Here is a 25,660-nt window from a genome sequence, read left to right on the forward strand (position 1 = left end):
TTTTTTAATTCGGCGCCGAGTACCGGGAAGTGATGTCATAACATCACTTCCGGGTTTTTACATGGAGACCGGCGCATGTGCACTTGCGGCAGGGATGCCGGTGTTCCGTTAAAAAAACCCCTACCCTCGTCACTTCCGGTGAGGGTACGTCAGGCATCAGCTGAGCCTCTTCCCATCGCGCATGCGCGCACAGTAAATGATCTCGGCTTCCGTGAAAAAACCCTACCCTCCTTCCCAGTTCTTAAAGCGGCAGCTTCCCGTCAAAATATCCTACCCTCGTTCCCCGGCGGGTCCAGAAAAATTTAAAAGTGCTTCCTAACGGAAGAAAATGTATATTTATTAATCGAAATGGAATGATAAAAAATATATATTTATGTATTTTAAATTTCCCTCCATTAGGAGACACTTTTACATTTTCCTCGACGTGCCAGGGAACGAGGGTAGGGTATTTTCACGGGAAGCCGACATTATTTGCTAACCCAACACTTTAAGCACTGGGAACGAGGGTAGGGTTATTTCACGGGAAGCCATTGTAACGTTAAAAAAACCCTACCCCGTGAGAATTCCCTACCCTCCTCACTTCCGGTGTGAGCCGATCATTTACTGTCTGAGCATGCGCACTGGGAAGCGGCTCAGCTGATGCATGACGTACGTGCACAGGAAGTAATGAGGGTAGGGAATTTTCACGGGGTAGGGTTTTTAACATTACACCGGCTTTCACGGGGACACATCTTCATGCTACACCGGGTCTTCTCTTCGGTGGCGGCAGGGGAGGTAGGGTGGGAGGGGAGACCTGGACGAAGAAAATGTATATATATTCATCGAAATGGAATGAAAAAAAATATATATTTATGTATTTTAAATTTTCCTCCATTAGGAGACACTTTTACATTTTCCTCGACCCGCCGGGGAACGAGGGTAGGGAATTTTTACGGGAAGCCGACATTATTTGCTAACCCAACACTTTAAGCACTGGGAACGAGGGTAGGGTTATTTCACGGGAAGTCGTTGTAACGTTAAAAAAACCCTACCCCGTGAGAATTCCCTACCCTCCTCACTTCCGGTGTGAGCCGATCATTTACTGTCTGAGCATGCGCACTGGGAAGCGGCACAGTTGATGCATGACGTACGTGCACAGGAAGTAATGAGGGTAGGGAATTTTCACGGGGTAGGGTTTTTAACATTACAGTACACCGGCTTTCACGGGGACACATCTTCATGCTACACCGGGTCTTCTCTTCGGTGGCGGCAGGGGAGGTAGGGTGGGAGGGGAGACCTGGACGAGCCGCAGAAGGCGGCGGAAGTGGGGCATCCCCTCCCGCTCCTTGTGATGACAGCCGAGTGGCTTCTCAGCCACATCGGTTTTCATTACAAGTCAGCCGACCATCGGCTATGGACGCCGGTACTGGGGTGATGCCTCTAGCTGCAGGCATGACTCCGGTACAGCACTTTCCCGAAATATCGGCAATCTCGGTAACCTCAGGGGCCGCTTCCGATATATAGGGGAAAGTGCATATCGGCCCTCGATATATCGGTGTTGCCGATAATCGGTCAATCTCTAATCTTGAGGATTGTTTTGTGAGTGTACGTCATTTCCGCTGTTCTATCAGAATAGCGCTACCTATCAGATTCTGCAAGTGACGCTCGGACAAGAACAACTTACTGCGCATGCACCATGCATTCCAATATGGCCGCGATGCCTTCCAATAGTTTTCCTAATCTGACAGAACACGAAGCAGCGGCGGACATCTTCTTACACCCACGCAAGTCTTGAATTTTACATTTATTTTAGCAGTAAACTCTTATATACTGAAATAGACTATTTCACCGCGACTGAGTGAAATAGTCTATTTTACTATATAATCAGTTTGGCGCTGAGCAGTGCGGGGTGTACCAAGATGGCCTTATTACATTTCTATTATTATTGTAATATAGTAAATATAGCGAGAAACCTGCAGGCAGAAGGTGGTTAACGGGTAGCTATATGGCCCAGCAAGGGGAGATGATCCTCGGGCAGTAATAGGCACAGCAAAAGATGATGAACCTCAGGGCAGTAATAGGCACTGCAAGGGGAGATAATCCTCGGGGCAGTAAGAAGTACAGCAAGGGACGATGATCCTTGGGGCAGTAATAGGCACAGCAAGGGGAGGTAATCCTCAGGGCAGAAATAGACACAGCAAGGGGAGATGAACCTTGGGGCAGTAATAGGCACAGCCAGGGATGATGATCCGCGGGGCATTAATAGGCACTGCAAGGGGAGATGATTCTCGAGGCAGTAAAAGGCACAGAAAGGGGTGATCATCCTCAGGGCAGTAATAGGCACAGCAAGGGACGATGATCCTTGGGGCAGTAATAGGCACAGCAAGGGGGAGATGATCCTTGGGGCAGTAATAGGCATAGCAAGGGGAGATGATCCTTGGGGCAGTAATAGGCATAGCAAGGGGAGATGATCCTTGGGGCAGTAATAGACACAGCAAGGGGGAGATGATCTTTGGGGCAGAAATAGGCACAGCGAGGAATGATTATCCTCGGGGTATTAATAGGCACTGCAAGGGGAGATGATTCTCGAGGCAGTAAAAGGCACAGAAAGGGGTGATCATTCTCAGGGCAGTAATAGGCACTGCAAGGGAAGATGATCCTTGGGGCAGTAATAGGCACTGCAAGGGGAGATAATCCTCAGGGCAGTAAGAAGCACAGCAAGGGACAATAATCCTTGGGGCAATAATAGGCACAGCAAGGGGAGATGATCCTTAGGGCAGTAATAGACACAGCAAGGGGATATGAACCTTGGGGCAGTAATATGCACAGCAAGGGATGATGATGCTTGGGCAGTATTTGGCACTGCAAGGGATGATAATCAGGGCAGTAATTGGCACTGCAAGGGATAATGCACTTCAGGGCAGTATTAGGCACAGCAAAGGCATGTGATCCTTGGGCAGAAATAGGCACAGCAAGGGGGAGATGATCTTTGGAGCAGTAATAGGCACAGCAAGGGATGATGAGCCTCGGGGAAGTATTAGGCACAACAAGGGGAGATGATCCTTGGGGCAGTAATAGGCACAGCAAGGGGGAGATGATCTTTGGGGCAGTAATAGGCACAGCGAGGAATGATGATCCTCTGGGCATTAATAGCACAGCAAAGGGAGATGATCCTCGGGACAGTAAAAGGCACAGAAAGGGGTGATCATCCTCAGGGCAGTAATAGGCACTGCAAGGGAAGATGATCCTTGGGGCAGTAATAGGCACAGCATTGAGGCGATCCTCGGGTCAGTAACAGGCACTGAAAGGGCAGATGATCCTTGGGGGCAGTAATAGGCACAGCAAGGGAGGTGATCGTCGAGGCAGTAATAGGTACAGCAAGGGATGATAATACCCGGGGCAGTAAAAGGCACAGAAAACGATGATGATCCTTGGGGCAGTAATAGGCACTGAAAGGGGAGGGTATCCTCAGGGCAGAAATAAGCACAGCAAGGGAGATGATCCTTGGGGCAGTAGTAGGCGCAGCAAGGAGAGATGATTCTCATAACCGTAGTAGGCACAGCTACTGACACCAACAATGGGGGCAAAATCCTTCCATTGACACCAACAATGGGACAGAAATCCTTCCATTGACACCAACAATGGGGCAGATTTCCTACCATTGACACCAACAATGGGGTAGAATTCCTTCCACTGATACCAACAATGGAGCAGGTTTCCTTCCACTTACATTAACGGTGGGGCAGAATTCCTTCCATTGACACCAACAATGAGGCAGAATTCCTTCCATTGACAATGATGGGGTACTATTCCTTCCATTGACACCAACAATGGGGCTTTATTCCTTCCATTGACACCAACAATGGGGCTTTATTCCTTCCATTGACACCAACAATGGGACACAACTCCTTCCATTGATACCAACAACGGGACAGAAGGCCTTCCATTCACACCAATGACGGGGCACTATTTCATTCATTCACACCAACAATGGAGCAGAATTCCTCCCATTGACATTAACCACGGGGCACGATTCCTTCCATTGACACCAATGATGGGGCAGAGTTCCTTCCATTGACTTCTTGGAGATCCTACCAGTACCACCACGTTGTTTTCCAGGCTGACAACCCCAAGCCATTGCCTATCAATTAGTAGTAGCGTTGCCAGCCTGCCTTATGCGCTTCTTCAGCTGGGCATTGGGCTGCCTATTGGATCCCTCACACAGGGAGTCCAACAGTCAATGGAATGAGCTTGCACAGCAGCTGACAGCATTGTGGCTTATTTTGAAGCAATCAGGAAAATACCACCTTTAGATGTAGCTGGTGATCATAGTAATTAAGTAATTGCTTCCTATGATCATCGGGTCCATCTAGTGGGCATAATGCAGGATTTTCCTGGTTCACTCAAGAAGAACATTCGACCTGGAGAGGAAATCGCCTAATAACATTTGATTTTGTCTCATTCACATAGAAAAAATGTACATGCAGTTTACAAGATGAATAGTTCTGCACACCTTTTATGAATACATTCCTATGTGTTGGTATAGGGACTTTTACCCAGATGATAGAAGTGCGTAGTTCAAATAAAGGGTATATGAATTATGTTATACAGTTTGGAAATATTTTACTTTTATAATGCACTTCTGTTTATTTAAATTTTTTTTTTTTTATGGTTTTCATTTGTATTTTGTCCAAACTCAGGCAGGAGAACTGTGGGAATATTTAGAAGCAACTATACCAGGGCGTCATGATGGAGAAGCGGCCGCCCCTCACATCACCGGGTAAGAGGAGACTTTCATTTCTTGTAAAGGAGAGAAGAGTGTTGAGGATCCCCCTAGATACACACATCCTCTGATATAAAGACATAAAAGGGAATTTATTGAAATTGAAGCAGCCAGAATCCGGAGCAGCTGTGCATGGCAACCAATCAGCTTCTATCCTTCATTTTTAACCACTTCTAGACTAGGCCTTTTTCTGACACTTGTTGTTTACAAGTTAAAATCTGTTTTTTTGCTAGAAAAATACTTAGAACCCCCAAACATTGTATATATATATATATATAATTTTTTTTAGCAGAGAACCTAGAGAATAAAATAGGGATTGTTGCAATACTTTTTATCACACCAATTTTGCGCAGCGGTCTTACAAACACAATTTTTTGGGAAAAAATACACTTTTTTTTAGTTAAAAAATACGAAAACAGTAAAGTTAACCCAATTTTTTTCTATAATGTGAAAGATAATGTTATGCCAAGTAAATAGATACCCAACATGTCATGCTTCAAAATTGCGCACGCTCCTGGAATGGCGAAAAACGTTGGTACTTAAAAATCCTCATAGGGGACACTTTAAAAATGTCTACAGGTTACCAGTTCAGAGTTACAGGTCAAATTATTGCTCTCGCTCTAACGATCGTGGTGATACCTCACATGTGTGGTTTGAACACTGTTTACATGTGGGCGCGACTTGCGTTTGCATTCCACTTCTGCGCGCGAGCTAACGGGGATGGGGCGCCCTAATTTTTTTTTTCCTCTTTATTTTATCTTTTGTTTTTTTATTTTTAAGCTGTTCTTTTAAAAAATATGTTTTGATCACTTTTATCCCGATTACAAGGAATGTAAACATCCCTTGTAATAGAAATAAGCAGGACAGGTCCTCTTTAATGTGAGATCTGGGGTCAAAAGGACCTCACATCTCACATCTACACTAAAAAAGAAAAAAAAAATAGTAATTTTTTTTCATGATGAAAATCGTTGCTAGGAAGCGACGTATGACGTCGCTCCAGTCCCCCAAGGCCATAGAGTTGAGTGAGGGCCATTTTGCCCTCACTTGACTTCCTGCCTGAGAGGACAGCGGACCGGATCATTTTCCCCGCTACCGACGGATCCGGTAAGCAGGGAGAACGACCTCTCCTGCCGCCCATAAAGGTGATTTTGCAGCAAATCCGCTGCTGGGACCACCCTTATATTAAAGCAGACCGCCAGCCGTTTAAAAAAATACCAGGGTTATGGCAGCTATCTGCTACCATGACCCCGGTATTTAATGTCAAACTACCGACGTAAATACATGGTGGGAGGTCCGTAAGTGGTTAAAGCTTTAAGGAGTTCTATGGTCACAGCATACACTTTCATACATACAGCTTCTCCTCTGCTGTTTACATTCAATTTCTAAGGACTACATATCCCATGGTACCTTGCTAGCTGCAAGCTGTGATTCCTGTACTGACTCCGCCTCCTGAAACTCCTCCTCTCAGCGCATCTGTATTTCAGAAGGCAGGCTCTGTAAAATGTGTGACATGGCAGTGTCTACTCACAGGGCATAGTTAATACATGGCAATAAATGTGTGGGGATCTTCACATCTTTACAGACTTCACGACTGTTTGGGTTAATATGAGTAGGTTAGAAAAAATTGAAATACAATGTGGACAAGAATATATGATTTAGCATTTTTGATAGACTTTAACCACATGATAAACCGCCCTACAGCACTTTTACTGCTACGGGGCAGCAACTGTGGGCAGAATCTCTTATATGCATTTCCGCCTGCAGGGGGTGCACTGCCACCGGGCCACTTCAGCTGTGATAATTCACAGCAGAAGCTGATCTGCGGGTCCCGGTGGCTCGATATCATCTGCCACCTGCTGATTGGTAGTAAAACATGGAGAACTGAGATATGCCGGTATAAAAAAGGCTTATCTCAGTTCTAACAGGGGGAAGGGATGTATTCTGTGTCTCTGCAAAGCGGAGACTACAATCGGTCTTTTTCCTTAGTGAAAGCAGCACACAGTGTACACAAAAACACTGGCTAGGCACACAGTTACCCCCTTTAATCGCCCTAGATGTTTAACCCCCTTCCCAGGCAGTGTCATTAACAAAGGTAAAATTCCAGCGCTCAGAAGCTCCACAATTTAGGCTAAATGCAATTAATGTCTATAACAATGTCCATAAACAGGCTGGAGTAGATGAGAAGTGGTCAGACACTAGGGCGAAAGCTCTCCCCCAAGAGTGAAGAGGGCTCTAGATCAAGCAAAAAGGAAACACAAAGAGCGCCTCTAAGTGTAGCAGTTTATTGATATAAGAAGGAAATCAGCCAAATGTAAACTCACATAACATCAAGGGATAAAAGCCTCTTTGGAAAGGTGACGATCCAACAGATGGGAAAAAAAGTGTCCAAGCCTGGGGTACACAGCCGTCATCCAAAAGCCGGAGTCCTGCCGGCGAGTGTAGTGTGATCCCGGGAGCAAGCTAGGTTGAGAGCAGGGTGGGCCGCAACGCCGGCTGGCGTGTGACGTCACTGAGGAGGTGAGAACACAAGGCGTTTCTGAGCATGTGCAGGGCTCGTATAGAGCATGCGCTCTCCTTTCTCAAGTTTCTTTTTTTCCCCCATCTGCTGGATCGTCACCTTTCCTCGCATTTCCTTTCGCATGCTCAGAAACGCGTTGTGTTCTCCCCTCCTCGGTGACGTCACACTCCAGCCGGCGTTGCGGCCCACGCTGCTCCCCACCTAGCTTGCTTCCGGGATCACACTACACTCGCCGGCGGGACTGTGTACCCCACGCTTGGACGCCTTTTTCCCCCATCTGTTGGATCGTCACCTTTCCTAAGAGCCTTTTATCCCTTGATGTTATGTGAGTTTACCTTTGGCTGATTTCCTTCTTATATCAATAAACTACTACACTTAGAGGCGCTCTTCTGTGTTTCCTTTCAGCCAGTGTCATTAGTATAGTGCATATTTTTAGCACTGATCACTATATTAGTGTCACTGGTTCCCACAAAGTTTCAAAAGTGTCAGTTAGTGTCTGATAGTTTGCCGCAATATCGTAGTCCCACTATACGTCGCTGATTGCCGCCATTACTAGTATATAAAAAAAAAATCCATAAATATATCCCATAATTTGTAGACGCGATAATCTTCACGTAAAGCAATCAATATACGCTTATTGGGACTTTTTTTACCAAAAATATGTAGCAGAAAAACCACAGAGGTGATCAAATAGCACCAAAAGAAAGCTCTATTTGTGGGGGGAAAAAATTACATCAATTTTATTTGGGTACAGAGTTGCACGACTGCGCAATTGTCAGTCAACCAGTTAAGGACCGCCTGCATGAACCGACGTAGGTATACGTCGGTCACGCGCCTGAAGCTAGGGGACTCCGATGCACGGGACAGGCGGCTCTGATTGCCGCCTGCCACCTGCGATCGTTCCCCGCTGAGAGAGAAGAACAGGCAGCTGTTGTAAACACAGCCGACCGTTCTTCTCTCTGGAATGATCACAGAGCGCCTGTGATCCTTCTATATAGGATCTCATGTCTCTGTGATCATTTCACAAGCCCCACCCCTTTACAGTTAGAGTCACTCCCCTAGGCTCACTTTTAACCCCTTGATCACCCACAGGGTTAACCTCTTCCCTGCCAGTGTCATTATTACACTAACAGTGCACATTTTTAGCACTGATTACTGTAGTAATGTCACTGGTCCCCCCAAATGTGTCAAAAATGTCAGTTAGGGGTCCGATCTGTCCGCCGCAATGAGATCTCAGATTGCCGCCATTAATAGTAAATAATAAAACAATAAAAATGGCATCAATCTTTTCCGTAGTTAGTAGACGCGATAAGTTTTGCGCAAACAAATCAAAATAAGCTTATTGCGATTTTTTTTTTTTTTTTACCAAAAATATGTAGCAGAAAACTAATTGGCCTATAATATGTTAAAAAATTTTGATCTTTACATTTTTTTGGGAATGTTATATAGCAGAAAGTGAAAAATATATATTTTTTTTTTTCAAAATTGTTGCTCTTTTTTTGTTTATAGCGCAAAAAATAAAAATCGCACAGGTGATCAAATACCACCAAAAGAAAGCTCTGTTTGTGGGAAAAAAGGACAACAATTTTATTTAGGTACAGCATCGCAATTGTCTGTTAAAGTAACGCAGGTCAGAGTCGCAAAATAGGGCCTGGTCATTAAGGGGGAAAATCCTTCCGGTCCAGAAGTGGTTAAAGTAATGCAGTGCAGTATCGCAAAAAATGGCCTGGTCATGAAAAGGGGTAAATCCTAAGTGCACTTCTCCTGATGTGATGTGATGTTTTTGCAATAAAAAGTTTTTTGGACTGCTATGTAAGATCTATGGTGTGCTGGTGAACATGTATACTTATCTGTGATAGGTCCAGTGTCCAGCTGGTGATCGCTGCAGCGCCCATAACACATGTGCCTATATCCAGGAACACGTGCGATGGGAATATGAACCATTCAGTTTTAATAAATTGCCCTCAGAAACAATTGGGAAATTTACCAAAACTGGAGAAGAAAAAGAATCTGAAGCAGCTGTGCATAGTAGCCAATCAGCTTCTAGATTTAGCTTGTTCAGTGATGCTCTGAAATTGAAAGCTGGAAGCTGATTGGTTGCCTTGAACATGTGCTCCCCTCAGTGTATATGTTTCCTACAGATGGATCCAGTAACAGAAATCCCCCAGAGAGATGTCCCCGTCCTCTGTATTCCCGGGACTCCACACAGGAACATCAAACGATTATCCAGGATTATCAGGTAAGAGGAATTGAGCGATTAAATTAAAATTTATATTATTATGTTTCTTCCTATAATAAGAATGCTTTTACAAAGAACAGAACATGTTTTACTTAGGGTGAGGGAGTCATTGTTGTCAAAGTTGAAGAAGAAGAGGAAGAAGAAGAAGAAGAAGAAGAGGAGGAGATGTATGAGATGGGTGATCAGCAATTCAAGGAGGACGTTCCTCCAGAGATCAGCACAGGTGAGTAATAAACAGTAAATCCAGAGAAGAGTCCCAGATTCTCCTTGCTCAGTCACTACAACAATCTCTTATTTGTTGATGGCACCTAATGGAACCCCACAAAAACCGGCAAAAACGCATTTGGCTCAGTGCCAAAAGAAAGGTTCATAAGACACTTTGGTGCCAAACGCGTTGCGTCCCTCAGATGTGAACGCAGTCTAAATCCAGAGAAGAATCCCAGATTCTCCTTGTTCAGTCACTACAACAATCTCTTCTCCCCCCCCCCCTCTGTCAGTAATGGGGGGACAGTATGTGCCCAGTGGGGGAGTCAGGAGCCATCAGCCTCTATTAGACTCCGGCTCTCCTCCTCACATCATGTCATTGTGTGTTACCAGCCAAGAGACGTGACCAGTCTCCCCCCACACACACTCTCTGGGGTCTCTCATACATCTCAGTACAGGGGGCTTCACTCTCATCTTTATTCACAGACACCAGAGACGTCAAAGCTGAGGAAGAGGAAGATGGACGTGTAAGGATTAAGGAGGAGGAAGTTCCTATAGAGATCAGCAGAGGTGAGCCATAGAGGAAAATTGCACATAATATTTTTGCTCAGAAGACACTTTGCATTACTGACTCCTGACCCTACACCCTGCATTACGGACCTTTGACCCTACACCCTGGATTACTGACTCCTGACCCTACACCCTGCATTACTGACTCCTGACCCTACACCCTGCATTACTGACTCCTGACCCTACACCCTGCATTTCTGACTCCTGACCTACACCCTGCTTTACTGACTCCTGACCCTACACCCTGCATTACTGACTCCTGACCCTACACCCTGCATTACTGACTCCTGACCCTACACCCTGCATTACTGACTCCTGACCCTACACCCTGCATTTCTGACTCCTGACCTACACCCTGCTTTACTGACTCCTGACCCTACACCCTGCATTACTGACTCCTGACCCTACACCCTGCATTACTGACTCCTGACCCTACACCCTGCATTACGGACCTCTGACCCTACACCCTGCATTACTGACTCCGTACCCTACACCCTGCATTACGGACCTCTGACTCTACACCCTGCACTTTTGACTTCTGAGCCGTGCACTGTGCATTACTAACATCTGACTCTATATCTTGGATTACTGACTCTTGAGCCCTGCACTCTTCATTACTGATTCCTCACACTTCAACTTTGCAGTGACTCCACACCCTGCATTCCTGACTCTGCACTACTGACTCCTGACCTTGAACAAAGTATTATGAATTACTGACCCTGCACCTGGCAATTTTTGACTTCTGACCCTGCACTACTGACTCCTAATCCTGCACCCTGTATTATGGATTCCTGTCCCAGCACTACTGACTCCTGACCTGGAACCCTGGATTATTGATTTCTGACTCTGCATCCTGCATTATGGACTCCTGACCCAGCACTAACGACTCTTGATCCTGCACTCTGCGTTATTGACTCGCTACCTTTTTACCCTGTACTACTGACTTCTAACCCGGTGTTCTGCATTATGGATTTCTGACCCTGCACTACTGACTCCTGACCTTGCACCCTGGATTATTGATTTCTGACTCTGCATCCTGCATTATGGACTCCTGACCCAGCACTACCAACTCTTCATCCTGCACTCTGCGTTATTGACTCGCTACCTTTTTACCCTGTACTACTGACTTCTAACCCGGTGTTCTGCATTATGGATTTCTGACCCTGCACTACTGACTCCTGACCTTGCACTCTGGATTATTGATTTCTGACTCTGCATCCTGCATTATGGACTCCTGACCCAGCACTACCAACTCTTGATCCTGCACTCTGCGTTATTGACTCGCTACCTTTTTACCTTGTACTACTGACTTCTAACCCGGTGTTCTGCATTATGGATTTCTGACCCTGCATTACTGACTCCTAAGCTTGCGCACTGCACTCATAACACTTGGCTTCTGCATCCTGCAATACTAACTCCTGATCCTGCACTCTTCATTACTGACTTCTGGATTACTGTTTCTCTACCTTTGCACCATGCACTACTGACTCATCATTCTGGCACCTGCGTTACGGACTCCTGACTCTGCACCCTGCATTACTGATTTTAGACCCTGCTCTCTACAGCTCTAATAATTATGATCATAAAAATATAAACCTGTTTCTTACAGTTGGATCTAGTAATAGAAATACCCCAGAGAGAAGTCCCAGTCCTCTTTATTCTCAAGATGCCACACAGGGATGTCACAAGATCCCTCAAGATGATCAGGTGGGTGGAACCCAGAGCCTTGTCAAATGATACGGGGGGGCAGTTGCTTATATAAATGGGTGTAAAACGTTAACAGTTAGGCAGGTTGAAAAAAGCCATCTAATTCGATCAATAGAAAGATAAATACACAGAAAACCTCCATATATGCATCCTTATACCCACAGCTGATCCAGAGGAAGGCAAAAAACCCAATGAAGCATGATCCAATTTGCTCCAGTGGGAAAAAATGTCCTTACTGATCCTCCAGGAGGCAATCCGATATTCCCTGGATCAACAATCTTTGGTGTTATTACTTGGCCACAACCAGTTCTTGAGGGAATCTAATCCACATTTTCACAGCTCTTACTGTGAAGAAGCCTTTCAGTATGTGTGGGTTAAATCTCTTACCTCCAGACATAAAGATCGCCCCATAGAATGAGGCCTTTGTTTGGTGCTGGCTCCTTCCATGATGTATTCAAGGTTCAGATAACCCAAAAGTAAAATTGAATTAAAGATATAGGGGGTCAATTCACTAAAGATTGCTGCATGCTGTTACACGGTCACGTGACTCATTTGCATAAGTTATCGGATGTGTTAAAAAAATGTCCAATTCACAAAAAAAAAATAAAGATTCTGCGGTATTTAGCGTAAAATGAAAAATGTATTGGTAAATATCGCAAATAAAAAAAAAATGCGGTAAACTGTTAAGGTCAATTCATAAACGGAACAGAAAGTAAAAAAAGATGCAATATTTATCACCAGGGTCTTGGTAGTGGTATCACATGCTGTATTTTTCAGATGCAATGTGGGGTCCCCCCCCCAATAGCTGGTTGTTAAGGAGTGGGCCGGGTTCCCCGCTGACAGCTGAATGTAAAAAAATAAATAAAAACGCTGGCAATTACAAATGAAGGAAAAAAATGGCAATCACGTGACGTCAGAAGGGGTGGTGCAACTGGGTGACGTAACCAGGTGGCCCTGCCTCTTGCCTATATAAGAACTGTCAAAGCGCAGAGCGAGCAGACAACAGGAGGCCTCCCAGGAGGTGAAGCATTATTTTTTCTATTTTTCGAGTCCGGCGGGCGTCGTGATTGACAATAATATTATTTATAATAAAGGACTTGTCAAAAACTGTTTCCTGTGGTTCTTACTTTTTGACACTTTTTTGGTGAAATGGTAGGGGTACGATGTACCCGATACCCATTTACATTGGGGGGGGGCGGGATCTGGGGGCCCCCTTGTTAAAGGGGGTTCCATTTTCTAATAAGCCCCCCGCCCGCAGAACCTGACAACCACAGCCCAGGGTTGTCGGGAAGAGGCCCTTGACCCCGTCAACATGGTATGGTTCAAGAGGGGGGGGGTGCTCACTCACCCCCCCCCCCCCATCCCCCTTTCCTGACCTGCCAGGCTGCATGCTCGGATAAGGGTTTGGTATGGATCTTGGGGGAACCCTACGCCGTTTTTTTTTATTTTTTTTCTATTGCCGGCATAATAATGTATCTTAAAAATATATATTCTAAATGAACCTATTGTTCATCTTTAGAATACAGACAATCAAGGAGATATCACCCCCTTACATCAGGTATAGCGTCAGGCTGACTGAGTCTTATCTGATTGAGATGTCAATGTATCACCTTATTTATGACAAAAGGGATACAAAGACCACTGTTGAGATTCTACTCTCTCTTGTAAGAGACATTTTACAACAGAACATATGAACTTTCATTCACCTTTAAACAAGATGGAAACTATGCTGTTCAGAATCTATATGAGACTGAATATACAGTATGTGGCTCTTTAAATCCATTTTTTTTTTTTATTATTTAATCACCCCCAATATACCTGACATCAAATCGGTTGATTGTTTTTGATCCAAATTCTAATCGTTCTGAAAAAGTAGAATTAGTTAGAAAATTAATAAATGAAACTATTTTTAATGAAACTAAACTAAACAAAGAAACAAAGAAACTAAATTAGTAACATAATGAATCTATCCAAAACGAAACGTAACAAATTTTTCCATTCTGCACATGGCTATACCACTGGGTTATTTTTATTATATAAATGAAAAAAAGACCGAAAAATGTTGAAAAAACCCAATAGTTTTACCTTCTGCTATAAAACATATACAATAAAAAATATGTTAAATTCTTCATTTTTTAGGCCAAAATGTATTCTGCTACATGTCTTTGATAAGAAAAATCCCAAAAAGTGTATATTGATCGGTTTGCGTGAAAGTTATACAAATGATGGTATATATACTGGAAATTTTATTTAAATACTAGTAATGGCAGTGATCAGCAACCTATAGTGGGGCTGCGATGGTGGGGCGGTCAATCTGACACTGACGCTGAAGAAAAAATAGGGGAGGGAATATGAATTAACCACTTAAGCCCCGGAAGATTTTACCCCCTTCCTGACCAGGGTGTTTTTTGCGATTTTTTACTGCGTGACTTTAACGGACAATTGCGCGGTCGTGCGATGCTGTACCTAAACGAATTTGACGTCCTTTTTTTCCCACAAACAGCTTTCCTTTGGTGGTATTTGATCACCTGTGCGATTTTTTGATCATGCGCTATAAACAAAAGAGCGTCAATTTTGCAAAAATAACAATATTTTTCACATTTTTTATATGAAATTCCCCAAAAAAAATGTAAAAATCTAAATTTTTTAAAAATTTTCGGCCAATTTGTTTTATGCTACATATGTTTGGTAAAAAAAAAAATCGCAAAAAGCGTATTTTGATTGGTTTGTGCAAAAGTTATCGCGTTTACTAACAAAGGGAAAGATTTCTGTCATTTTTGGTGTTTTTTTTTTTAACGAGTAATGGCCGCGATCTGCGATTTTTTTTTTTTGCGGGACTGCGACATTTCGGCAGACAGATCGGACCCTTGACTGACATTTTTGACACTTTTGGGGGTACCAGTGACATTACTGCAGTAATCAGTGCTATACATATGCACTGTTACTGTAAAAATTACACTGGCAGGGAAGGGGTTAACTGTATTGGAGAGGGAGGGGTTAAGTGTGTCCTAGGGGCGTGTTTCTAACTGTGATGGGACATGGCTACTAGTGTAAGAACAGAGATCAACGGTCCTGTATAGTAGAACCGTCTGATTTTTACACAGGGGAGAATGACAGGCGGCTTGTTTACATTAGCCGCCTGCCTTTCTCCCTTCCCGGCGAACGATTGCGAGTGACCGGCGGACATCGGGTCCGCCGGTCACACGCACTGACTTGTTAGGGAACGAGCCGGGGCGGGCGCGTGCTCGCCCGCTATTGGCTCACAAGCCATTGACTGGCTAGTGACGTACCGGTACGTCACTTTGCCTGGCTGGGGCTGCCCGCCGCAGTGTATGCACTTGCGGCGGTCGGCAAGTGGTTAAAAGGTACATAGGGCAATCGGCGTAATGTGTAACATATGGTAAAATAAATGATGTAAGGACGAATCCACAACATAGTAACATAGTACAAGAAGCCGATGGCCTAGCATCCCTAACACTAAGGGAATGAAGGAAAGAAGGGGGAACAATTGGGACTTTGTGTGAAGTGTGTACAAACGGTTGGGGTGTATAATATGACTGTATTGTAGTACAGTAAACCCCCCTCCATTGCGGGGGTTACGTTCCGGACCCAGCCGCGAAAAGTGAAATTCCGCGAAATAGAAAAACCCTATTAAAATGCATTGTAGGCATGATTTTTTTACTGTCACTGTACGTGTAGAAGCATTTTAAGGTCTTTAAACACACTTTTAAAACAATAGAAACTCATTTAAACACATAAAAGATACTTAGAGACATAGCAAGAGCTATGAAAAACACAAAAATCTTTCATTTTTAATGATTTATATAGTAAAATAACATTACAAAAAAAACCGCGAATTACCGGGACCGCAAAAACTGAACCGCGATGTAGCGGGGGATTACTGTATATAGGTATATAGGTGGGTACACAACATGATACCAAAGAAAAACAATTTAATGATATATGTCATCATCATCAATACAAATATCCAAAAGGGCAGTACATAGTATAAGTACAAGTACATACATATGGTAATGGGTATAATAATACAATTAAAACAACATAAATATTAGATCCTAAAGAGCTGGCAAGGCATGAACGGGTGGAGTAATGGCTACAATTAGCATATAAAAAAAATCACGTAGTAGATAAATAAAAAATTGTTATAAAGGAATGCATTGTGGCAAGCTCTACGCGTTTCATGGAATAGGTTCCAATTCTTCAGGAGCGGATGCATCCTATGTAAAAAAAAGAGAACAAACATCCCCCTTACAGACAACAATACAATGAACATGGTAAAATTTGTAATAACTAACTGACGCTGGACGGGAACTAACTTACTGCCACTAACATCACCAGTGACACTTATACAGTGATCAGTGTACTGGTGACATTGGCTGGGAAGGGGTTAACATCTAGGGTGATCAAGGGGTTAACTGTGTGCCTAACAATGTGTAATGTGTGCAATATGTGTCGCTTTTTTTTACTAATAATCTCTTTGTTTCTTATCCCTGCTTTGCAGGGATAAGAAACAGAGATTGTTCCCTCAGTACAGAGCCCTGTTCCAGGCACCCCACACCCGGAAACAAGCAGCGATGTCCCAGTACGTCGATTTGCCTGTAGGGGCTTCTCGTCCGCAGTACATTGGGCAGGCAGTCTGCAAGTAGTTAAATAACCACTTGCCGATCGCTCAAAGTACTACTACTGTGGCAGGTTGGCTCCCCTGGGTCCAGCGACGTAGACTTACGTCGCTGGACTCCTAGTCCTCTCAGCGGCGCACGCGCGCCGCCAGAGGCTCGCTCCCGCTGTGTTTAGACACAGCGTGAGTCGGGCTGGAGGAGGAGAGGCGGCAATCGCCGCCTCTCTTCCCCGATCGTCGGGGAAAGTGTGAGAAGATCCGCCCGCTTGTGTAAACAAAGCAGGCGGATCTTCTCTGTGACAGACAGGAGGAGATCACAGGATTCAGCATAGCTGAACCTGCGATCTCTGTCTGTGTCGCCGAACCCCCTCCCCCCACATACGTCAGTAAGCATGAGGCATACATTTAACCCCTTGATCACCAACAGTGTTAACCCCTTCCCTGCCAGTGCCATTATTACAGTAACAGTGCACATTTTTAGCACTGATTACTGTAGTAATGTCACTGGTCCCCCCAAAAGTGTCAAAAATGTCAGTCAGGGGTCCGATCTGTCCGCTGCAATGTCGCAGTCCCGCAAAAAATTGCAGATCGCCACCATTACTATAAAAAAAAAAATCAAAAAATATTACATAAATCTTTCCCGTAGTTAGTAAACTAACTTTTGCGCAAACCAATCAAAATACGCTTATTGCGATTTTTTTTTTTTACCAAAAATATGTGGCAGAAAACAAATTGGCCTAAAATGTTAAAAAATTTTGATTTTTACATTTTTTTTTGGGGAATGTTATATATCAGAATGTGAAAAATATTTTATTTCTTTTTTTCAAAATTGTCGCTCATTTTTTGTTTACAGCGCAAAAATTTAAAATTGCGCAGGTGATCAAATACCACCAAAAGAAAGCTCTATTTGTGGGGGGAAAAAAGGACTTAAATTTTGTTTGGGTACAACATTGCATGACCGCGCAATTGCCCGTTAACGCAGTGCCGAATAGCAAAATATGGCCTGGTCAGGAAGGGGGTAAAATCTTCTGGTCTTAAAGTGGATAAAAATACGCTCATTGAGAAATTTTTTTGTCAAAGATATGTAGCTAAATACATTTTGGCCTAAATATATGACAAAAATTGAATATATTGGATATTTTTTAACTGTCAAAGTAGAAAATGTAAATTTTTCGCAAAATTTTCGCTCTTTTTTTATTAATATCGCAAAAAATAAAAAGCGCAGAGGTGATCAAATACCACCGAAGGAAAGCTCTGTTTGTGAGAAAAAAGGACGTCAATTTCGTTTGGGTACAGCATTGCATGACTGCGCAATTGTCAGTTAAAGTTGCACAGTGCCAAGTTGATAAAAGTGGCCTGGTCATTGAGCAGCAAAATCTTCCGATCTTAAAGTGGTTAAGCAGTATTTTGGCAGGTCATGTGATGCCCTGGGGTCCTTCCTATTCTCCTTCAGAAGAAGGCAGTCTTCAGTACTGCAGAGAGCAGAGCCGACATTATGAAGCCAGCCCTTCTCTCTGGGTGACACATGATGGGCTCACAGGAAGTGGGTTGAATGACAATGGCCATCATTTAACCTGGAACGCAGCAGAGAGGACTTTCTGTGGGAAACAGTTCTGGAGAGAAGGTAAGTATTGCAGCAAAAGCCTATTTTTATATTTTTAGACCTGATTAGCTGTTTAATATTATTATTCTATATTTTAAAACTATTAAAAAAATTCTATTTTCAGTTACTTTTGTGTCCTTTTTTGTTATTCAGGATACAAATCTAATTACTGTTAAAGAAGAAACAGACGAGACATATGGGAGGGGTGATGAGTTATGTAAGGCAGAGGGAAATTCTTCAGAGATAGGCTCGGGTGAGTAATGAACCTTTAAAGCCCAACTCTAGCCAAAATGAGTTTTTTTAGTTTTGGATAGAACAAGCCCAACCACTGAAAAACAACCCCCACACCATAATCCCCACCCCCACCCTCCACCAAATGATTTGGACCAGTGCACAAAGCAAGGACCATAAAGACATAGACAGGGGATGGAGGAACTTGACTGTCCTGACCTCAACCCGATAGAACATCTTCGGGATGAATTAGAGCGGAGACTGTGAGCCAGGCCTTCTCGTCCAACATCAGTGCCTGACCTCACAAATGCGCTTCTGGAAGAATGGTCAAACATTCCCATAGACACACTCCTAAACCTTGTGGACAGCCTTCCCAGAAGAGTTGAAGCTGTTATAGCTGCAAAGGGTGGGCCGGCCCCATATTGAACCCTACGGACTAAGACTGGGATGCCATTAAAGTTCATGTGTGTGTAAAAGCCGGTGTCCCAATACTTTTTTGACAATATAGTGATAGTGTGTGTTTGTTTGTATATATATATATATATATATATATATATATATATATATATATACTGTATATACTCAAGTATAAGCCGACCCAAATATAAGCCGAGGCACCTAATTTTACCACAAAAAACTTGGAAAACGTATTGACTCGAGTATAAGCCAAGGGTGGGAAATGCAGCAGCTACTGGACCCAACTGGACCACCACGAGACCCAAAACAGGGGCTGCAGGCATGGTGCAGGGGCTGTGGACATGGTACAGGAGATGCAGGGCTGTGGGTATGGTACAGGAGATGGTACAGGCATGATACAGGAGATGGTTTAGGTATGGTACAGGAGATGTTTCAGGCATGGTACAGGCATGGTACAGGGGATGGTACAGGCATGGCACAGGAGATAGTACAGGCATGGCACAGGAGATAGTACAGGCATGGCACAGGAGATGGTTCAGGCATGGTACAGGAGATGGTACAGGCATGGTACAGGGGATGATACAGGCATGGCACAGGAGATGGTTCAGCCATGGCACAGGAGATGGTTCAGCCATGGCACAGGAGATGGTTAAGGCATGGCACAGGAGATGGTTAAGGCATGGCACAGGAGATGGTTCCAGCATGGTACAGGAGATGGTTCAGGCATGGTACAGGAGATGGTTCAGGCATGGTACAGGAGATGGTTCAGGCATGGTACAGGAGATGGTTCTGGCATGGTACAGGAGATGGTTCTAGCATGGTACAGGAGATGGTTCTGGCAGGGTACAGGAGATGGTTCTGGCAGGGTACAGGAGATGGTTCAGGCATGGTACAGGAGATGGTACAGACATGGTACAGGAGATGGTTCTGGCATGGTAGAGGAGATGGTACAGGCATGGTACAGGAGATGGTTCTGGCATGGTACAGGAGATGGTTCTGGCATGGTACAGTAGATGGTTCTGGCATGGTACAGGAGATGGTTCTGGCATGGTACAGGAGATGGTTCTGGCATGGTACAGTAGATGGTTCTGGCATGGTACAGGAGATGGTTCTGGCATGGTACAGGAGATGGTTTAGGCATGGTACAGGAGATGGTTCTGGCATGGCACAGGAGATAGTACAGGCATGGTGCAGGGGATGGTACAGGCATGGCACAGGAGATAGTACAGGCATGGCACAGGCGATGGTTCAGGCATGGTACAGGAGATGGTTCTGGCATGGTACAGGAGATGGTTCTGGCATGGTACAGGAGATGGTTCAGGCATGGCACAGGAGATGGTTCAGGCATGGCACAAGAGATGGTTCAGGCATGGTACAGGAGATAGTACAGGCATGGCACAGGAGATGGTTCTGGCATGGTACAGGAGATGGTACAGGCAAGGCACAGGAGATGGTTCAGGCATGGCACAGGAGATGGTACAGGCATGGCACAGGCGATGGTTCAGGCATGGTACAGTAGATGGTACAGGAATGATACAGGAGATGGTGCAGGCATGGCACAGGAGATGCAGTGCTGCAGGCATGGTACATGCCCTGCCCGCAGCATTGCATCTCCTGAGGAGATGCAGGGGCTGAGGAGGAGTCTCACCTTTCGATGAGGCGCCTTACATTTAAAAATGTCGCCGCCCGGCGCCAACACATCAGCGCGCATGCGCCGTCTGCCCGGGAATAGCCGAACGTGTACAGGATTTCCCGAGCGGCGGCGACGCATGTGCACTGACCGGAGAACAGGTAAGTGAGACCGTGACTCGAGTATATACAGTATATTTATAGTTATATACAAAGTATATATATATATATATATATATATATATATATATATATATATATATATATATATATATATATATATATATATATATAGTATTTTTTTTTTTTTGTAAGGATTAATCCTAAAAAAACTTTTTTTTTTCTTTTTTTCCTTATTGTTATTATTTGCTTGTCTTCCAGATGGACGATATAAAAGATGCAACACGGAGAAGCATCCCGCTGTCAACAATAAAACAGAAGACGATGACATTCCATGCGACACACATGGGGGGACTTCCCCTGATCCCTCATCTATCATCACTGTACACATAGGGATGAGAATGTTTCCGTGTTCTAGGTGTGGCGAACGTTTTGATAGCAGAGATGAACTCACTTCACACCAGAAGACTCATGCCGCAGGGAAGATGTATTCATGTTCTGAGTGTGGGAAGAGTTTTACCCAGAAATGTCTTCTCCGGAGGCATCAAGCGTGGCACAGTGGCGACACACCCTTTTCCTGTTCTGAATGCGGGAAATGTTTTGTACAGAAGTCAGACGTCATCAGGCATCAAAAAACTCACACAGGAGAGAAGCCATTCTCTTGTCCCAAGTGTGGGAAATGTTTCTCCCGGAAGTCAAACCTCATCACACATGAGAAAGTTCACACCGGGGAGAAGCCATACTCTTGCTCCGTTTGCGGGAAATGCTTCAGCGTGGGATCCAACCTCGTCACGCACGAGAGAACGCACAGGGCTGAGAAGCCGTTTTCCTGTTCCGGGTGCGGGAAATCTTTCACCCAAAGAGGGCACTTGATTTCCCATCAGAGAAACCACTCAGGAGAGAAGCCCTTTTCATGTGCTGAGTGCGGGAAATGTTTTTCGTGGAGGAAACAACTTCTAACGCACCAGAGAAGCCACCGAGGTGAGAAGCCGTTTTCCTGTTCAGAGTGCGGGAAGTGTTTTACAGAGAGGTCCAATCTAGTAATTCACGAGAGAAGCCACCGAGCTGAAAAGCCTTTTTCCTGTTCAGAATGCGGCAAATGTTTCACCCGCAAAGAAACGCTCATAACGCATCAGAGGTCACACACAGGGGAGAAACCGTTTTCCTGCGCCGAATGCGGGAAATGTTTTTCTCGGAAGTCGTATCTTCTTACCCACGAGAAGGTTCACAGAGGGGAGAAGCCCTATTCCTGTTTGGAGTGCGGGAAATGCTTTACCGACAGATCGAACCTGGTCACTCATCAAAGGATCCACACTGGCGATCGGCCCTATTCGTGTTCTGAATGCGGGAGGGCTTTTACCCAGAAGTCTGACTTAGTTCGACATGAAAAAATTCACAGCGGGGATCATCCCTATTCGTGTTCTGAATGCAGCAAACAGTTTTCAGAGCGCTTTTCCCTTATGACACATCTAAGTTCGCACACGGGACGAGACGTTTCTGAGTCCGGAAGCGGCAGCTGAGTAACGTTAGGAAGATGATGACACTCAGAAATAAACTGACCTTTTACATTTTAAATTACCCACTTTAGCCCCGGAGGATTTGGCTGCTGAATGACCAGGCCCTATTTTGCGATTCGGCACTGGGTTATTTTAATGGACAATTGCGCGGTCGCGCGACGCTGTACCCAAATGAAATTGACGTCCTTTCTTTCCCACGAACAGAGCTTTCTTTTGGTGGGATTTGATCACCTGTGCGATTTTTATTTTTTGCGCTATAAACAAAAAAAGAGCGACAATTCTGAAAAAATTCGGCTACAAACTATTCCCAATAAAAAAAAAAAAATAAAAATCAATATTTTTTCATCAGTTTAGGCCAATATGTATTCTGCTACATATTTTTGGCAATAAACAAAAAAAGAGCGACAATTTTTAAAAAATTACAATATTTTTCACATTCTTTTATATGAAATTCTCCAAAAAAAAATATGTAAAAATCAAAACATTTTAGGCCGATTTGTTTTCTACTACATATTTTGGGTAAATAAAATCGCAATAAGCGTTTTTTGATTGGTTTGCGTAAAAGTTATCGCGTTTACTAACTACGGGAAAGATTTATGTCATTTTTATTGATTTTTTATTTTAATAGAAATGGCGGCGTTCTGCGATTTTTTTTTTTTTTTTTTTTTTTTTTGCGGGACTGCGACATTGCAGCGAACAGATCGGACCCTTACCTGACATTTACACTTTTGGGGGTACCAGTGACATTACTACAATAATCAGTGCTAAAAATATGCACTGTTACTGTAAAAATGACACTGGCAGGGAAGGATTTTAACATACTGGTGATCAGTGGGTTAAATGTATCCCTAGGGGCGTGATGCTATCAGGGGGCGTGGCTTGTGAAGTAATCACAGAGACATACGATCCTATATATAGCAGGATCACATAGCCTCTGTGATCGCTTCAGGGAGAATGACAGACGGCTGTGTTTACATCAGCCGTCTGTCCTTCTCTCACAGCTGCGGGAGATCGCGAGTGGCCGGCGACCATCGGAGCCGCCGGGCACACACACTGGCTCCCCAGCTAACGAGCGGGGGCGGTGCGCGCTCGCCCCCTAGTGTCTCCTGAGCGAGCGACACAGTATAACGTCGCTTTGCCCAGGAGCTGCTGCCTGCCGCAGTAAAACTGCGGTGGGCGGTCGATATGTGGTTAAGCAATAGCGAAAATAAAATCTCATGGAAATGTGGACGCAATGGTGGAGATTTACTAAAACTGGAGTGTCCAAAATCTGATGCAGCTCTGCATAGAAAGCAATCAGCTTCCAAGTTTTAGGCGCTTGGGGACGTTTTAAAATGCCAGAAGCTTTGTAGTGAGTTTTTCAGCGTTTTTTAGCTTTTTTTGCATTGGCGTTTTTCAGCGTTTTTTGGGTAAAAATCACCTCTCTGCTATTTTAGTAACTCTAACTTTCCCACAATGCAATGCTTGCCAGAATTGCATTGCATGAATGTTAAGATTTAGGTGCGGTGCAAAAAAGGGTCCTACAACATTTTGGTGCAAATGTGGACCCTTTTTTCCCCGCATCAAAATCGCACCGCATGGGGGTGAACACCCATGTGATGCGATTCTGTCAAGCTCACTGCATTTTGCAATCTGTTCCAGAGTGTCGTTCATGGAACATTAAGCCCCCCGTTCACATTGGGCAGATTTGGCATGCGATTTGAGGTGCCAAAATCAGAGGCTATTGCCGGCAACGTCACTGTCCGAATTGGTGCAACTCTGACTTTGCGGTGCCGCATTGATTCCCAAAAGTAGTTTCTGCCCTACTTTTGGCGACTTCAATAGACATCTGTGCATGAACCCTTACAGATGTCTGTCAAATCACCCTGAAATGCGAGTTTGAAATCGTGCGCGTTCAGCTGAATGATTTCAGACCCGTCCTCAGTGTGAACCGGTGCCGTTGCCGGCAATAGGCTCCAATCTGACATGCGATTCAACATGACAAATCGCATGCCAAATCGGCACAATGTCAACAGGGCTTCATGTTCCATGAACGATACCCCGAAACAGATTGCAAAATGCATTGCGCTTGCTAGAATCGCATCGCATGGGTTTTCACACACCCATGCGATGCAATTAGGTGTGGAGGAAAAAAAGGGTCCTACAACATTTTGGTGCAAATGTGATGCAATTTGAGCCATACAAAATATATGGCTCAAATCGCATCGCACAGACATCTCATGTGATGTGCACAGGAATGCGCTGCTTTTTTGGTGCAAATCACATGCGATGTTCAGCTTGCACCAGTGTGACCCCAGGCTATGTTCCATGAAGGACACCTCCAAACATAACCCAGGCTTAAAAAAAGCAATGAAATAAAAAACGTCAAAAAACGCCAGTTAGCAGCGTTTTTTGGCGTTTATCAGCGTTTATTGGTATTAGAGCGTTTTTACAGCTTAAAAACGCCTTCTAAAACCCACTAGTTTTCGGTTTTTTTTTACAGCCAGAAAACACCTCTGCCATAAACTGCTGATAACAGCCTGTGTGTGCATGGACACATAGGAGAACATGCCGGGTGGTTTACTGGCTGTAGCAAAAAATGTCTGAAGCCAAAAACAGCTGCTGTAAAAACGTCCCGTGTGCATGAGGCCTTATTGTCAAAGCCTAAAGCTCTGTTCACACTAGTTCGACTCCAAAGTCGCTCGATTTTGAGTGCGACTTTACACTCTCTAGCCCTCACGTCGCATCAAAGTAGTGCAGGAACCTTTCTTTCTTTTTTTTTTAAATCAAATAAAGTTTCTCTATCGTTCATCGACAGACGCAGCTCCATCTATTCAGAGACTATTCCTGATGGGGGGGAGCATAACCTATAGTCTCTGAATAGATGGAGCTGCGTCTGTCGATGAACTTCAGCGAAAAGGATTTTACGGTAAGTTCTTACAAAAATTCAGTTTTCTCTATCGCTCATCAACAGACGCAGCTCCATCTATTCAGAGACTATAGGGTTATGCTCCTCCCATCAGGAATAGGCACTAGGCAGGAAAAAAGCTTAACCACACCTATGGGGGCTTTCCCTGCAGGCATAACCCACACACCCTGCTATCATTAAGCAGTTTAGTTGCAAGCAGTGTTTAGAATAGAAAAAAAGCCCATTCACTCAAAAGTAGAGGGGCGGGATCTGCGTCTGTCGATGAACTTCAGGGGAAAGAATTTTACGGTAAGTTCTTACAAAAATTCAGTTTTCTCTATCGTTCATCAACAGACGCAGCTCCATCTATTCAGAGACTATTCCTGATGGGGGGAGCATAACCTATAATCTCTGAATAGATGGAGCTGCGTCCGTCGGTGAACTTCAGAGAAAAGGATTTTAAGGTAAGTTCTTACAAAAATCCAGTTTTCTCTATCGTTTATCAACAGACACAGCTCCATCTATTCAGAGACTATCCCTAATGGGAGGAGCATAACCTATAGTCTCTGAATAGGTGGAGCTGCGTCTCTCGGTGAACTTCAGGGAAATGGATTTTA

At 44.3% G+C, this 25,660-nt stretch overlaps 3 protein-coding genes across 3 annotated transcripts in view; all 3 read left to right on the plus strand.

Annotated features, from left to right (window-relative positions):
- Positions 1–22,208, plus strand: part of LOC309563355 (uncharacterized protein) — a 23,504-nt gene extending 1,296 nt beyond the window's left edge. Inside the window, exons 2-8 of the mRNA XM_082267749.1 lie at positions 4,680–4,759; positions 9,422–9,519; positions 9,616–9,742; positions 10,210–10,293; positions 11,903–12,000; positions 18,396–18,495; positions 20,901–22,208. Coding sequence (XP_082123875.1) covers positions 4,726–4,759; positions 9,422–9,519; positions 9,616–9,742; positions 10,210–10,293; positions 11,903–12,000; positions 18,396–18,495; positions 20,901–22,159 — 1,800 coding nt within the window. The 5' untranslated portion in view covers positions 4,680–4,725 and the 3' untranslated portion in view covers positions 22,160–22,208. The remainder of the gene's footprint in view (positions 1–4,679; positions 4,760–9,421; positions 9,520–9,615; positions 9,743–10,209; positions 10,294–11,902; positions 12,001–18,395; positions 18,496–20,900) is intronic.
- LOC309564355 (uncharacterized protein) overlaps positions 1–25,660 on the plus strand; it is a gene marked incomplete at its 3' end in the record, with an annotated part of 715,072 nt that overhangs the window by 528,738 nt on the left and 160,674 nt on the right.
- The window catches only part of LOC309563353 (uncharacterized protein), a gene marked incomplete at its 3' end in the record, with an annotated part of 522,832 nt that overhangs the window by 374,494 nt on the left and 122,678 nt on the right, over positions 1–25,660 (plus strand).

Source organism: Pelophylax lessonae, assembly GCF_965119305.1.
Source record: "Pelophylax lessonae genome assembly, chromosome: 9".
Classification (NCBI taxonomy): Eukaryota; Metazoa; Chordata; class Amphibia; order Anura; family Ranidae; genus Pelophylax; species Pelophylax lessonae.